This window comes from Morone saxatilis, unplaced genomic scaffold (assembly GCF_004916995.1).
Source record: "Morone saxatilis isolate NCDOM2014 unplaced genomic scaffold, NCSU_SB_2.0 Contig19, whole genome shotgun sequence".
NCBI classification, from domain to species: Eukaryota; Metazoa; Chordata; class Actinopteri; family Moronidae; genus Morone; species Morone saxatilis.
In genome coordinates, this window is record NW_023339751.1 from 7,629,303 (window position 1) to 7,642,921 (window position 13,619).

A 13,619-nucleotide genomic window follows, 5' to 3' on the forward strand; every position below is an offset into this window, starting at 1 on the left:
TCTTAATCTAAGGCTGTAGACTCAATTACCAGGCTGGTATGAAACTCTGAATACAGAAAATTGAATAGATAAACATAGATTTACACTCCTCAAGTCAAAGTCTTCTAGTTGTATGGTTTACTAATGCTGTTTGCAACCAAATACAGTGGATTTGTTTCCTAAAACTGAGGGGATAAATTATGGGTTCTATCTAAAGATAAAACAAATGTATCATTTCTGTTTTGCTGAGAAATAAAATGTTAGATTTAACTTGCAATGCTTGTATCATAAATAAACAAGCTTTTAGACGTGTGTTCCAGTTTGGGTCTGACACTTTCCTGCTTTTGAGTAAATTATTTTTAAAAATGGAGAGCGCTCAACACAGCTCAATGAGCAGTTGGCACGGAGCTTGTGTTCATGAATGTCATGTATAAACCAGCTGATCTTGCAGGTGGGAGCAATGCACTGTAGGACAAATTGCATCTTATGTTCAACAGTTGGCCCAGGACTATTTTCTATTTCTACAAATCATAACAGCAAATGTCCTGAGAGACAACAATATGGTCTATAAAACATGCTGTAAAGCTGTCATTGTCAGTATCTCCTCCACACACAATCCAACACTTTATAAAACAACAGAGACAACATTCACACTGCGTAGGTTTCATTCTTGTCATCCAAACAGACTTAGTGGGACAATCTGTAGTCGTCTGTAATGCTGCCAGTAGTGTGAAACCAGCAAAAACAAAGATGCTTCTTTGTTGACTATCTTAATAATGGCAGTCGGTAAAATGAACTTGGCTGTGACAATTTTAACAAACTTTTAAAATACGCAAACACCAAAGGAAGATGAGGCATCCTGGTGCTTCAGCTGACTAATGTGCACATCATACCTGCTGCAGACAAGCCTGCCTCAGGTGTCAACTAACAAGAAATTTAAACATTTGTCAAAACATGTGAACACGCATCAACACACACTGGCATGTACGTGTTCACCCCTGCCAAGGTGGACTGGATCAGCAAGTCACATGGACTCAAAGGTACAACACCATGTTGAAGGGCAGCTTCCATAATGGCCCCTGGTGAGGCTGAGATGATGGATATGGTCTGTCGCTGGGAGTGAGCGCCATGGGCCTGGGGCCACGGCAGGTCTACAGCGTTACCTCTTTTGCCATCTGTCAGCACTGGTGGGCACAAACCCATGACTGGGCCTGGGGCAACACACACCTTACTTTGGGGGCAAGGTGGGGGAGGTCAGCAAGTGCTGCATTGGAGGGCTGTCCATCTACATATCCTGTGATTCTGCTGCCATCAAATGATTGCTATTGTTACATATGCAGCAATTGGATTATACACTCTGTTTTTTCTGGTTCTCTGGGATGGACAGCTGGTGACACTAGGTGTTTTCATAAGGGACAATAAATATAATAAAACCAGAAAAATCAATACCATACCTGTCAGCAAAGCGAGCCAGTTGATAGCCATCGCTCTTTTTTTCTTCCTCAAGCTTACAGTATCTCATGATGGTCAGTCCCATACATCTGCATTGCAGGGGAAATCTTATCCCGGGGATGTTTTCTTTCTGTGAATAATTGAAGGCACTACAACCTCACTGGACACTTACACTAAACACTGCAGTAAGTCCATGAGACTCCGACATGACTGAACCCCTGCTGATTAATCCTTCTCCCTATTAATGTGGAACATTGTGTGTTTCCTTAGTAACCTCTCAGCTTGCTGTGCATGTGACTGTGTTTTAATTGGTGAGCTCACAGAGGTAGAAAGCAGAAGAAAGAAAAAGGATGTCTGGTGTTCGTCTTTCAATAAGATCTGCCTCTAGATGAGTTGAGGAAAAGACTTCTACTTGGTTAGCAATGTGACAAGCAATTCCTATTAAAAGCAAACAGGAAAAGGAGACTAGAGCAAAAAACAAAAGAAACAATTGTGCGATCATCCCTGCAAATCAGTAATTTCCCAATGAGCTCTACTAAGTGCAGTGCAATATCACAAAACTGGCTCAGATTCTACTCAGACACCAAATAAAATAAACTGTACTCAAAGACTCCCTTGTTTCAATTTGACTTGCAGGGGGATTTTTGATACAAGCACACATGTTGTGTCAAAAATCCCCCTGCAAGTCAATCTATCTGGGTATCTATCTGGTTGATCATGTTATAGAAAATAAGGAAAATAAAGTAGGGGTGAAATAAGTGTTAACTTTGATGTGTACCAATCACAAAAGGAGAAAATGTAAACAAAGAAAAGAAAAAGACATGGGGAATAGTTTGATATTCCCAAATAATTTGGGCATTTTCAAAACCATGATTTTACTTTCTCCATGACAATTTAACATGAAGTGGGTCCACTTTGGTATCATTCTCACATTTGTTGGAGATGGGCTGGGCAAACTCATTTAACTGTCATGTGAGTTCACTGGTGGCCTAAGTGCATACCATTTACCTGCAACAACCTGGTATCGTTCATGTGTCTCTTTCCAATACAAACAAAAAGCAATAAAAGCCATGATAGATGCGGCAGAAAGAAAGAAAGAGTGGTGGGTTTATGCGTCGTGGTCACATGACGCCACCAGCACAAACACAGATGGGTACAAAAGTACTAATCTCATGAGATGAAGAAAGTCAGCCTATGCTTTTCATTTTGCAATGAAATGAGCAGGAGCATTACTTTAACTTCAAGCTATTCAGATTACACTTTTTTCCTTACACACATTAGTTGATGAGAAAAGTGCCTTTTGACTGATTGAGTGCATGCCTGTCAATCAAAAACAACTTACTGTACTATTGTGAGAAGCCTTTTTCTTGATAAATTTGTTAAATTGAAACAGAAATGCAAAGAAAGTGATGACCATTTTGCTGTGAAAACAGACAAGAAAAACACAAAATAGCTCATCTTGGAGACTAACAACAGTAGGTTAGTCAGTGTGTATGCAGGTTGGTAATGTAGGCTCACTAGACAACCTTTTCTACTACACTGAAGTTAAGGTGTAGCCATTTTCACAGATTCGGCTTTTGTTTCCACTGTACTGCACTCACTTTGGGGACGAGCTCCTGAAGTTAAATTTGGGGACTGCTCAGGAGGTGAAACTAAATTAATGTTTCAGGTACTCTGGGGGGAAAGAAGTGCAACAGCTTGTTTGCAAACACTACTATATATAGCTTAGTACATGTGTTTAAATGAACAATGCAAGGACATTTGTTTGAATATAGAGACGATATTCATCATTGATTCAGAATACCTGACGTGTCTTCTGCTGTGTTGTTGTGCATTTGTCCATGTAAACTGTTTTTGCAGTGTTGGGCAGCGGTTTACCAATTTGAATACAATTCCCGGTAACGTTTGGGCAGCATTTGCATTATCCGAATCATGTGACATTTCCAGTAGTGAGCTATTTTTTTCCAGTAAGTGGTAGGACAGCATCTCCAAATACTCTATTACAACATTTTATTTTCTCTTGAGGAAAAAAAAAGGCTCAGAAATGATTGAGCCACCACTTTGTCTTCTGGAGTGAATGGAGCAGCTGCTCGGTTTGACGGCATGGACTCGAGTGGGAGAGAGCACAGCGTTGGCAGCTGCTGGTGCATCTTGACCTGACTGGTCTGGTCGGTAGGGAGGGAGCTGCTCTGTTGCCAGTCTTGTGTCTCTCCCTTTATGCTCCATACTGTTTGACTCCTGCTGCAGGTGGGGCCCTTCAATTAACTTAACGATACTGGCATTTAAAAGTCATCACATGTAAATGTAAAAGAAAGTATGTATTAGTACCACTTTTCTATTGTCTTCTGTCCCACAACTGAACTTGAACATAAAAATGATAATGTTGGTTTTGCCATATGTTGTCGCCTTTTCCATGACGTATATCAGAAACCTTTTGGTTTGTAAATGGTAGAAAACAATGTAATGTTAAGGTTTGCCCTAGGTAATGCATATGTAAGTTCCTCTAGTGGAAAAGAGCTACAAAAGAACTGCAGGTAGAAAGGGACCTGAACAAAACATCCATTTCAACAGACTCAACAACAGCTTCTTTCCATATGCCATAAGACTGCTGAACACTGTATAACCATTCCCCCTTCTCTCCCCCTCCTCACCCACACACCTACTCAGGACTTAGCCATCTTATATTTATCTTTGTTAACTATTTTCATATTGCATTATTTTTACTCCTGTTCTTGTTTATAACAAAAAGATATATTTATGCGCATTTTTTGCTTATTTGTATATATACAAAAGTTATTTCTACATAGGTACTTAAAAATTGTGGCTAATATATATTATCTACGGGGGTTTTTTTTATATATAAAAAGTTTTATATCTGGCATCAACCATTTTTTTTTACTGTTTACAATTACTACCTTTCCTCCTATTCCTGTTGTGCCTATGTGCCATTGTAGAACATAATTTCAGTTTTGATGCAAATCCAAATGACAGAATAAAGTCTGTCTCAAGTCGTTAAGTCTAATTTCAGGTGGACTGGTGCCCACTCAGTTCTAATAAATTAGAGTCTTTCAGATGCTACACCACAGAGAGAAAAAAAATGTTATGCAGTGAAAACTAGCTTTTCCAGCAAATTTCAACACCAACCACGGTCAAACTAGAATATGAAACGTGGCAAGATCTAGTTCTTTTGATGATGGTTCTAAGATACTTTGATCTTTTGATTGGAGACCTTGCTCATATTAAAATCTATCCTAAAGATCAGAGGGGTTCACTGTCAAAATGTAAAAGTACAGTAGATATAATCAAACATCTTTTAACACTAAATGAGGGACTGAATTATTTCCTAAACTCCACCATCTCAGAGTACCGATATCATGTATGCACCAAATTAAAAAAACCTTGGCACTGCATCGTGTGCAGTTGCCTGAGGAGAGCCTTAACTACCCGAGATAAGTCCTCAGGTCTGAATATTGACTGCGCATGCAGGACTTAGTATTACAAGATCCTAGCCTGTGCCAAGATTATTGGCAGCCCTTAGGCTTGTAAAAAAACAATAAATCCCCTACCAGTATCAAGACCCCCCAATTCACACAACGCGCGCGCGCAGTGCCTAAAGGTATAGTTTTCCCAGATACAATTAGACATTGTGCCATTGGAGATTATAAAAACGATGGAAGGCTGGGCAGACTGAGCAAAGTATATTGGGTACTAAGTTGCAGAGGATTTTCCACCACAAGGATTACTCTGGACACTAAGTTATTATAGTGTGTGTTGTAAAAAGCCCAGCCAAGGGAAGCTAGGCAGGTACCCCAAACGCTGCACTGAAGGTATATCGCAGCGGGCAGCCATGGTCAAAATCTTCGATTATCCGCCAGTAAATTATTTAGGAGGCAGGGGTTTCGGGCCCCTTGTCTCCAAGGGACCAAGAAAATAGAAGAGGCCACTAGCAAAGGCCCAGTTCAAGCTGGAACTGCAACCATCGTGCTTGTGAGGTGGCAAATGGGGCCCCATTACAGATGTGTTTTGAATGTTCCTTCCACTTTCCCTGAATGGCCCATTACAACCCAAGCCTCACCTAGGGTTAGATTTCAGAAATAAGTGGGGCCAATTGGCTATTTGGTGCCAATGATGTGACATAGTGGCTTTCATTCTCCCTTAGGAACAGGGCTTGTAATTCTGCATTTCTTGAAATTTTCCGACCAGGAAGCAAGGCAATTAAAACAGAAATTTGTACTCTGCCAAAAAAGGGTTTATAGAAACATGGAGGAATGAAACGCGCAGACTGAGGTCAAATTGTTTTACTGTTGGGTTTTAGGAAATTACCAGTTTGGCCTAAATACTAGACAATTGGGTTATGGTGTTTAAAAAAAGGGAATTGTGTCTTTGCAAAAGCTACTAGAGGCAAGACTTTGGTGGATCCAAAGACTAACTTTGCTGGCTAAAATTGAATATCAACAGTGAAGGAGAACAGGCCACACCGAGTTTTGTGTATCTCTAAGATGGCCAATAAATCCCAAACAATAAGAATTATTATACTGTTGCATACCAAGGGTTTATGATATGCAAAACTTTTTCGTCCATTAGTATTCTGTCCTCCTATGTGCTTTCATAATGCTGCAGCCCAGAGACTAACTTTGGAGGATGTTCCTGCAGGACATACGGTGGCTGGGATGGCAGCTTCACAGCTTTGGCTGTTGTTGAGATTGTATGACACTGTATGTGTGCTGGTGTTACGGCGCGCCGCCTTGTTTGTGTGGTAAACTGACACCTGGTTTTGTAGTATATTGGCTATTCAGGCTGTGTGGATCCTCCGCTGGAAGACTGGCTGTCCACTGCCAGCCGCCTTACTTCCTGCTGGGTTGCCGATTGGAAGCGGCCAACCACTTGACTTCCCTTCCCCAATCCAGAAGCTGCCCAGCAAGAGCCGCTCCCCCCTTGCGAAAATAGAGGGCTGCAGGCCCCTGCTCCTCCAGGCAGGGCTTCTCATTCCGTGGACTAGCTTCGCCTCGGTTGGCCCACTTGTGTGATAGGAATAGAATTGTGTTTAAGTGGAATTGTTTTGTGGTTCAGCCATTGCTGCTAACTAGTAAGGATTTGATGGTAGGTGGAGTTGTTGTTGTGTCCTTCCTCAGAACTGGGCCGAGGATTTACTGTTTGTACTGATTCTGTTGGCACACTGTTAGTGTTCCTCTGGTTAGTTTCACTAGGTTTCAGGGGTGCTGTGTCTTGGTGTTTTGTAGTAGGTCAAGAGAGGGGTTCCCTGTGGCGAGGCGGTGCAGGGCTGTCCCGCGCCTTGTGCCCGGCCGGTAGCCGCTGCCCTGTCCTTGTGGGTGATGGGTGTTTGGTTTGTTTCGATGGTGTTTTTGTTTAGTTTAGCATCTGCATTTTAGAGATTCCTCCCTTTGTTATAAACTGTTTTCAATGGTGGGTGTTGTAGGCGCGAGCACCAGCCCCCCATTCTGTGTGGAAATTCCTTTTGTTAAGCTCTCTGTACAAATAAATAACTTTATTTACCAAAACCATCTGGTTTATGTTGCTTCCCTTTCCCCTTCCGAGCCGGGTTGTAACAGCTGGCCAGGGTCGATAATACAGAGCAATGCAGGTGAGGATCTATCACTGTCAAGAGCTCTCAATGACTCTTCTAGATAGCCGGCTTTCGTCTTTTTTTTTTTTTTTTGCTAGGATGGTAACAGCTTCATAGGGCGCTATCTCTTATCCTTGAGTGGTTTTGATTAAGCATCATCTGGTATTAAAGGCTATCTTTCTGCAGATTGACATTTCCCTTCATTTTGTCCACCAGCCCTTCAAAAAGCTGCAACATACAACATGTTATATTGGCTTTGGCGCCCATGCATTTAGTATCCAATGCTAACATTACAGTTATATCCATCACTTGCATATTTATAGTAGTTTTTGTAAATGTTACCTAAAATATCTGAAAATGTGTCTAATCAGTACAAAAAAAGTTTACTTCTTTTCGGTTCAATGGGGGAAGCACTAATTGTCCTTAACCATGTAGCTGAGGTAGGAATAGTTCAAACCATATCAATAGACAAGAGAAGTAAGTAGCACTACTTGGTGTATGTGTACAGTAGCTGGTCTATTGTGTGCTGGGTATATTGCAGATGCATACACAAGTGCATTATGGTTTAATTGGATGTGACCAGGCACCGCTACAGAGAGCAGACACTTCATTAAGACATGACAGTCAGGCCCTACAGTAAACTACCTCCCCCTCACAGGGCAGAACGCACACAGCAGAAACTGCCACTACAGAGATTATTTGACACATAAGAGCAAAGGAGTAGAATCTCTTAGTCAGGAAACCTCAAGATATGATCAAAATAAAGGTCGCATCAAGGGTAGGTCTCGCTATTTACTATTGCTGTATTTGAGTGGGTTGTAAGTCCTGGAATTGAATCAATCCGATTATCCCTTAAGCAAAAAGATAAAATTTTAATCACTATTAAAATAATCATTCTGACTCATCAGTTTTTTTCCCATGGTGCATTTCTTTCTTGATTAGACCAGTGTGCTCTAAGATGATAATATCCTTGTTAATAAAGCATGAATGGACACCCAGTGGTTTGAGAAGAATGACATTAATGTCATATTCCCCATAAGCCAAGGCCCACAGTATTCAATAACAATATAACCCCAGTCGAGCATTTAGAGAACTTTTTGATAGGGCACCTGAGAAGGCAGTGTCCCCTCAGACACTTCAAAATCATTACCCTAATGAAGATTAGCACAGGCTTTACCGTCTTGGAATGTAAGTGGGCCAGTGCAAGAAGACATATCCTAAACCTACAAAGCCGGTGTCACTAAAAAAATTCACATACTTTCACTGACTGTGTCTGTAATCAGTTATCAGAGACTGGGGGTTATGTCAACTCATAAGCAAACTGATTACTAAGATTATTGCATCAAGCTCTGCTTCATTTAGTATTCGCTCTCAATAGCAATTGCGTAGACCCAGTTTTCTGACGAAGACACAACTTGTTCTCTCTGATAGTCTCTTGGTTTCTGTCAAATATATGTAAAAATCTATGTATTTTTTCTGTGTTGCTTTCTGCCTGATGAATGTAAGTCCAACATTCACTCTCTTTTTAGCTCTGTTTTGGTCTCTACCAATGTCTTAAGGAAATATCTGGCACTTTAGCTGCTAAATGCTCCAATATGTTCAGTTGCTATCTGAGGCACAGACCACAATAGAGTTGTGGGCTGTAAAACCAAAACAATAGGCTGGAAGACACTATAATGCTCCACAGCTGAGGGAAACTGCAGAGTTGGAATGTTTTTCTGTTGGTTCATCACTATGAGTGAAACCTTTCACATTTCACAAAGGCATGTGATCCATTGTTAATATAAAAAAGGCACTTATAACAAGTGACCTAAAGATTTATGTGTGCTGAGTTAACACAAAAGTGCCTTGACCATGACCCCTCATTGTTATAAAGGCCTATAAAAGGTCTCCAAATGGTCCTCATTGACAGACTGAACTCTTTTTTTTCTGGAACACTACTTTCACCAAGCTTCAATGGTTAGAGCCTGATAGTAGCCATGTTAGTCAGTGTTAGCTATTCCGTTTGCAATGGGGCAAGCCATACTAAAAATGTATGTGTTCCCGTAATGTAAGGCTCTCAGGGTATAAAAGCATTCACTGAATTGCATTTGCCATCAGAGGGGAGATGGAACAGCTGGACAATCATTAAAATGCTGACTATTCAAGGGAAAGGACAGTGAACGGACCATCTCTTTTTACAGAGGCCAGACATGATGTCTTTCTAAGTGTAGTGTCCTGAGACAGTAATGTCCTACCGCAGAAGCTCTCCATGGGGAGGTCGTCACGTTGAATCAGACTGAACACACTGACATCTCCCAATGCACACGTTTTTGCATGCCTCATTCATCTCTCCTCCTACATCACGGAACAACTCTTTAATCCAGTGACCTTTTTTTCTGTGTGAATGCATTAGATAACACCTAAACCATCACAGTTAGCCTTGACTATTCTCTTTTTTCCAAGCCATTATATGCCAGTTTAAATGTGAGTTTTTAACATAACCTGACAGTAAATTTATTTTGCCAAAAAAATCATCACAGTATCACTAACCTGCCTGAAGCCTCACTGACACACCACATACTTTTAAAACGATTAGCAAAACAAGATTCCCAAAAAACCTGGATTGAACTATATTATTTATATACATTACACTGCTTACATCAAAACCAATAGCTGTACACGATTGCTACACGGTAAACGGTTATTGATTAAACTATTCAAGCAGAATCTGGTAAGCATAAAGCTATAATGTCAGATATCCAAACATCATATCAAATTCAAACCAAAAAATATCCTTGTAATACAATGGATTACTAAATTGTCATGGTTATTTATGTCACTTTATTTCTCTCCAGATGAAAAGGCCTGAAAAAGATGGGCATCCATCTTATAAAGCTTATAAACGCTTATAAAGCCTGTTTCTTTATGCCAATCTCGTGGTTCCTTGGTGGCAATTTATAACACTGCATGGAGCTGGGATATAATTATAGTCTATTGTCTGATATTTCGCCTGCATTACATGCTCCTGCAACGGTTCAAGAACCATGCTGAGTCTGAAAGAAAACCATTCCCCTGGATCAATATTTATGATTGTATTATTTGTCAGCATCTGCAGACCTTTACACAAACCGTTATGGTGTTCTCAGGTCAGAGAGAGAAAGTAAGGGGACAGCCAGTAATGTGGGGTCTTTACTGCTGGTGGGTTGAAATGGTGTGAATTATCTGGGGAGTTTTTTTTTTTTTATAATGTGAGCTGTAGCTTGAGCAAGATAAACTTGACTTCTTTGAATATGGTTATTTAAGAAATTAAGATTGTATATAAAAGCTTAAGTATATGTTTATACTGTAGATAAAATGACATCAAAGGCTCAAGGCTTTTTTATTTCGTCCTTCGAGATAAAGGCAACAATAGGTATGAATGTGAAAATAAATTATCAAATAGGCTTAAAGAACATCTTTTGAGTTACTTCTGGACACAACATCACACTTCAAAGGCACTTAAACATTTTTGTCTAAAATCCTTGAAATAGACCGAGGCGTGTGTGTGTGTGTTAATTGTTGTCTCAGTGAATCAGTAAAGACAGAAAAAAGTTATACCATCTGTCAAAAGCGAATTAAAATCAAAGCATTTTGATGTATATGTTATCATTTATAGATTTTTCATTATGAAGGTAAACCTACCCCCTCCTGGAGATGTTATAATCTCCCTTTACCCAATCCCAATAATCCAAAATGAGTTAAATCCAAAATGATTTAAAACTATATTTGTAAAAACTGATTAAACCCTGATTAAAGGGTCATTTTAGTCTATGATTATGCTTCATTTACGCTACTATGTATTACTGCAACTGACTCACTGAATATTTGACATTTTGACACACATTTTAACTTTGCCTGTGTTCTCCCTGCGTGTATCACTCTAATTATCTTTGTTATTTCTGTCTTACACAACAATTACATTTTACTTGCATTCTATAATTTCTTACTTGAGTTTCATATAATGTGAAGTGCCCATAATTTAAAAAATAATAATAAGCTCAGCGTTAATCAATTTTCAGTATAACAGAGTAGCTTCGCTTCTATAACAACAACAGCATAACAACAGCACGTTTGTCACTTATCAATGAGGTCAGCTTTTGATTCTTTGTTCAGGCTGAAAAAGTCCTGTGGGCCATGGAGCTTCTATTTTTGTTTTGTACCAACAACACATGAAGGCATTTCCTACATTCCAACTATTCTCTTTATTGTGATAAAAAACAATCCACTGAAACTATTTTTCTTAGTGACCTAAATGAGTCAATACCATCTTCTGTTCAGTGTGCAGGTATTCCTAGATGGTAATAAAGTTCTGTCAGCATGTTTGTTGCAAGTTTACTCACAATGGAATCATGACAGTAAATAAAGTAACAGGTTTTAAAATTCATTCAAATGCAAAGATGAAAATGCTTAAATTCATATTTACATTTTGAGAACCTCCAGGATTTCCTTCTTTAGCAGGATTAGGAATTTCATTCTTATACGGACAACGTGCGAAATAAATACAGTAGTTATTCAAACTAAGACACAAAGACACTTCTTAATGACATAAGAATACATTTTACACATTTAGTATATTTACTTTTTTTTTTACTTTATTTACTTTTGGTTTAAAATCCGTGGCTGCTGCTGTTTTATACCAGATTTTAGAGGCAATGTCTTCTGTTCTTGGCAAGGACTGTGCAAGAATGGTCTGATCGCCATTTCATTTGGTAGGATTTGTGTTGCATTGTTTAGTCACACATTGTGACATTTGAGAAGTAATATACTCCTGCAGATGCTGCACTGCTCATGCAGGACAGATAAAGATGATGGAGGACCTCTAGGATGGTTATCAGACTAATACACACACACACACACCACACGGTGCCACATCTGATTGTGCTGGGAGAAGCACTCGACAGTGTGCCTGTGGTTCTGCTCCCAATGGTGGAACAATGCATTTATTTTCCTTCAGTTTTTAGGTCAGAGAACTCAAGGAGAAGAAAGACGTGACACAATAAAGTAAGGCATACATTCCAGGATGTGCTTAACTTCATGCTGTGCATTGTGAGTATTTTAAAATGGATCAAGTTGAGATAATAATGACATGAGTGGAAGTCACTTACAACAGAATCATTTGAAGACAATCTTACCTGCTGTGGCTCTCGTGGCGTAGTCTGCTTTACTCGCCGGCTGGACGCCGTGGTGGTGGTGATCTCCATGATGGACGTGGATGTCTCAGAGCGATTGGCTGTGGTACTCGACTGTGGTGTGATAGAGGAGGGTGAATCCCCCACAAGCCGCACACTGCCCTGGATCCTAATGTTGGGATCCCCTTCTGCGGCCATGTTGAACACCTTCAAGCCATTATAGTAGAGGCCCGAAAGCTGGCCCTGAAAGGATCGACTCCGGTCTCGCTCCCAGCCCCCAATCTGTATAGTGGTTTGGCTGTTGAAGATTGTAAGCTGCCGTCCTGTGGGAAAACAATGTTACATATATACAAGAATGTTGAACTGTGGACTCAGCCACTTTTACTGAACAGGAAAAAAAAAGACAGAAAGACAGATTATTTGCCCAGTGGCTAATGAGACCAATAAATTACGGGTTGTAGAGGCAAACCCTGGTAATTTATTGCAGTTATAATGATGAGATGCCTATGAAAAAAACAAAACAAAACATATATAATAAAAACACAGGATTTAGAAGATCAATGCAGCTTTGCTAAAAGGGCAGTCTAATCTAAAATAACAAGAACAGAGATTAATCAGAAGTAATGTTATGGGTATGCAATAGGTTTAACTTGAAAAGATAAGATAATCTTGAAAGTAATATAAATGGACAATTTGTTTGCAGGAAATTGCCTGGGAAAAAAAACATGTATAAAACATTTGTCTAGGAAAGCTAAAAGTATATATTTTATTATGCTTTGCTTATGTTATCTTACATTTTTCCTTAAAAGATTAAAACACTTGATATACAGCAAGCATAAAAAAAAAACTATGGTAAAATGGCTAGAAGCAGTGAGAATTGGACTTTTCTTGTGTGCAATCTCACAGGAAGCAGGACACACTTAAATTTGAAACTATTCATCCTTTTAGCAAAAGCAACCAAGGGAAATCAAACTCAGAACGGATATGGTTGGGCACATGGAAAACCAAAAAAAACATTTTATGACAGCACTGTCATAACGCAAAACCGAAAAAACAAACAAAAAAGAAATGATAGGGCTCATTTCACATTTTAAGTGAAAAATATGAATTTGTTATTGAACTATAAAAAACAAAGCATGCACTCAGTTTGTTTTATATTACAGTTCCTTGATCTAATGCCCTATACATATTTACAATGTCTGTTAAAGGGACTCAAAATTCTGATGCCAATTCATATTGCACTCTATTTATCATTGCTAGCAGTTTAATCAGAAAGATCAAATGGCACTATGTACTGTATATGTACTGTATATGTTTCAAAAGTGTTTCAAATAACACTTAGCAACTAATGAATGACTAAACTATAACTTTTAAATTTATCATTTAGATGTTTACAGCAAAATGCTTGAGTAATTTATAGACATTTTAACAATGCTGGTATTACTTCAGTAAGT

General features: G+C 39.3%; 1 protein-coding gene across 5 annotated transcripts in view; it reads right to left on the reverse strand.

Moving 5' to 3' along the window:
• The window catches only part of LOC118329748 (neurexin-1a-like), a 244,810-nt gene that overhangs the window by 25,472 nt on the left and 205,719 nt on the right, over nucleotides 1-13,619 (reverse strand). For all 5 annotated transcript variants that reach the window (XM_035664025.1, XM_035664029.1, XM_035664028.1 and 2 more), the window contains one exon: nucleotides 12,169-12,488. In XM_035664025.1, coding sequence (XP_035519918.1) covers nucleotides 12,169-12,488 — 320 coding nt within the window. The remainder of the gene's footprint in view (nucleotides 1-12,168; nucleotides 12,489-13,619) is intronic.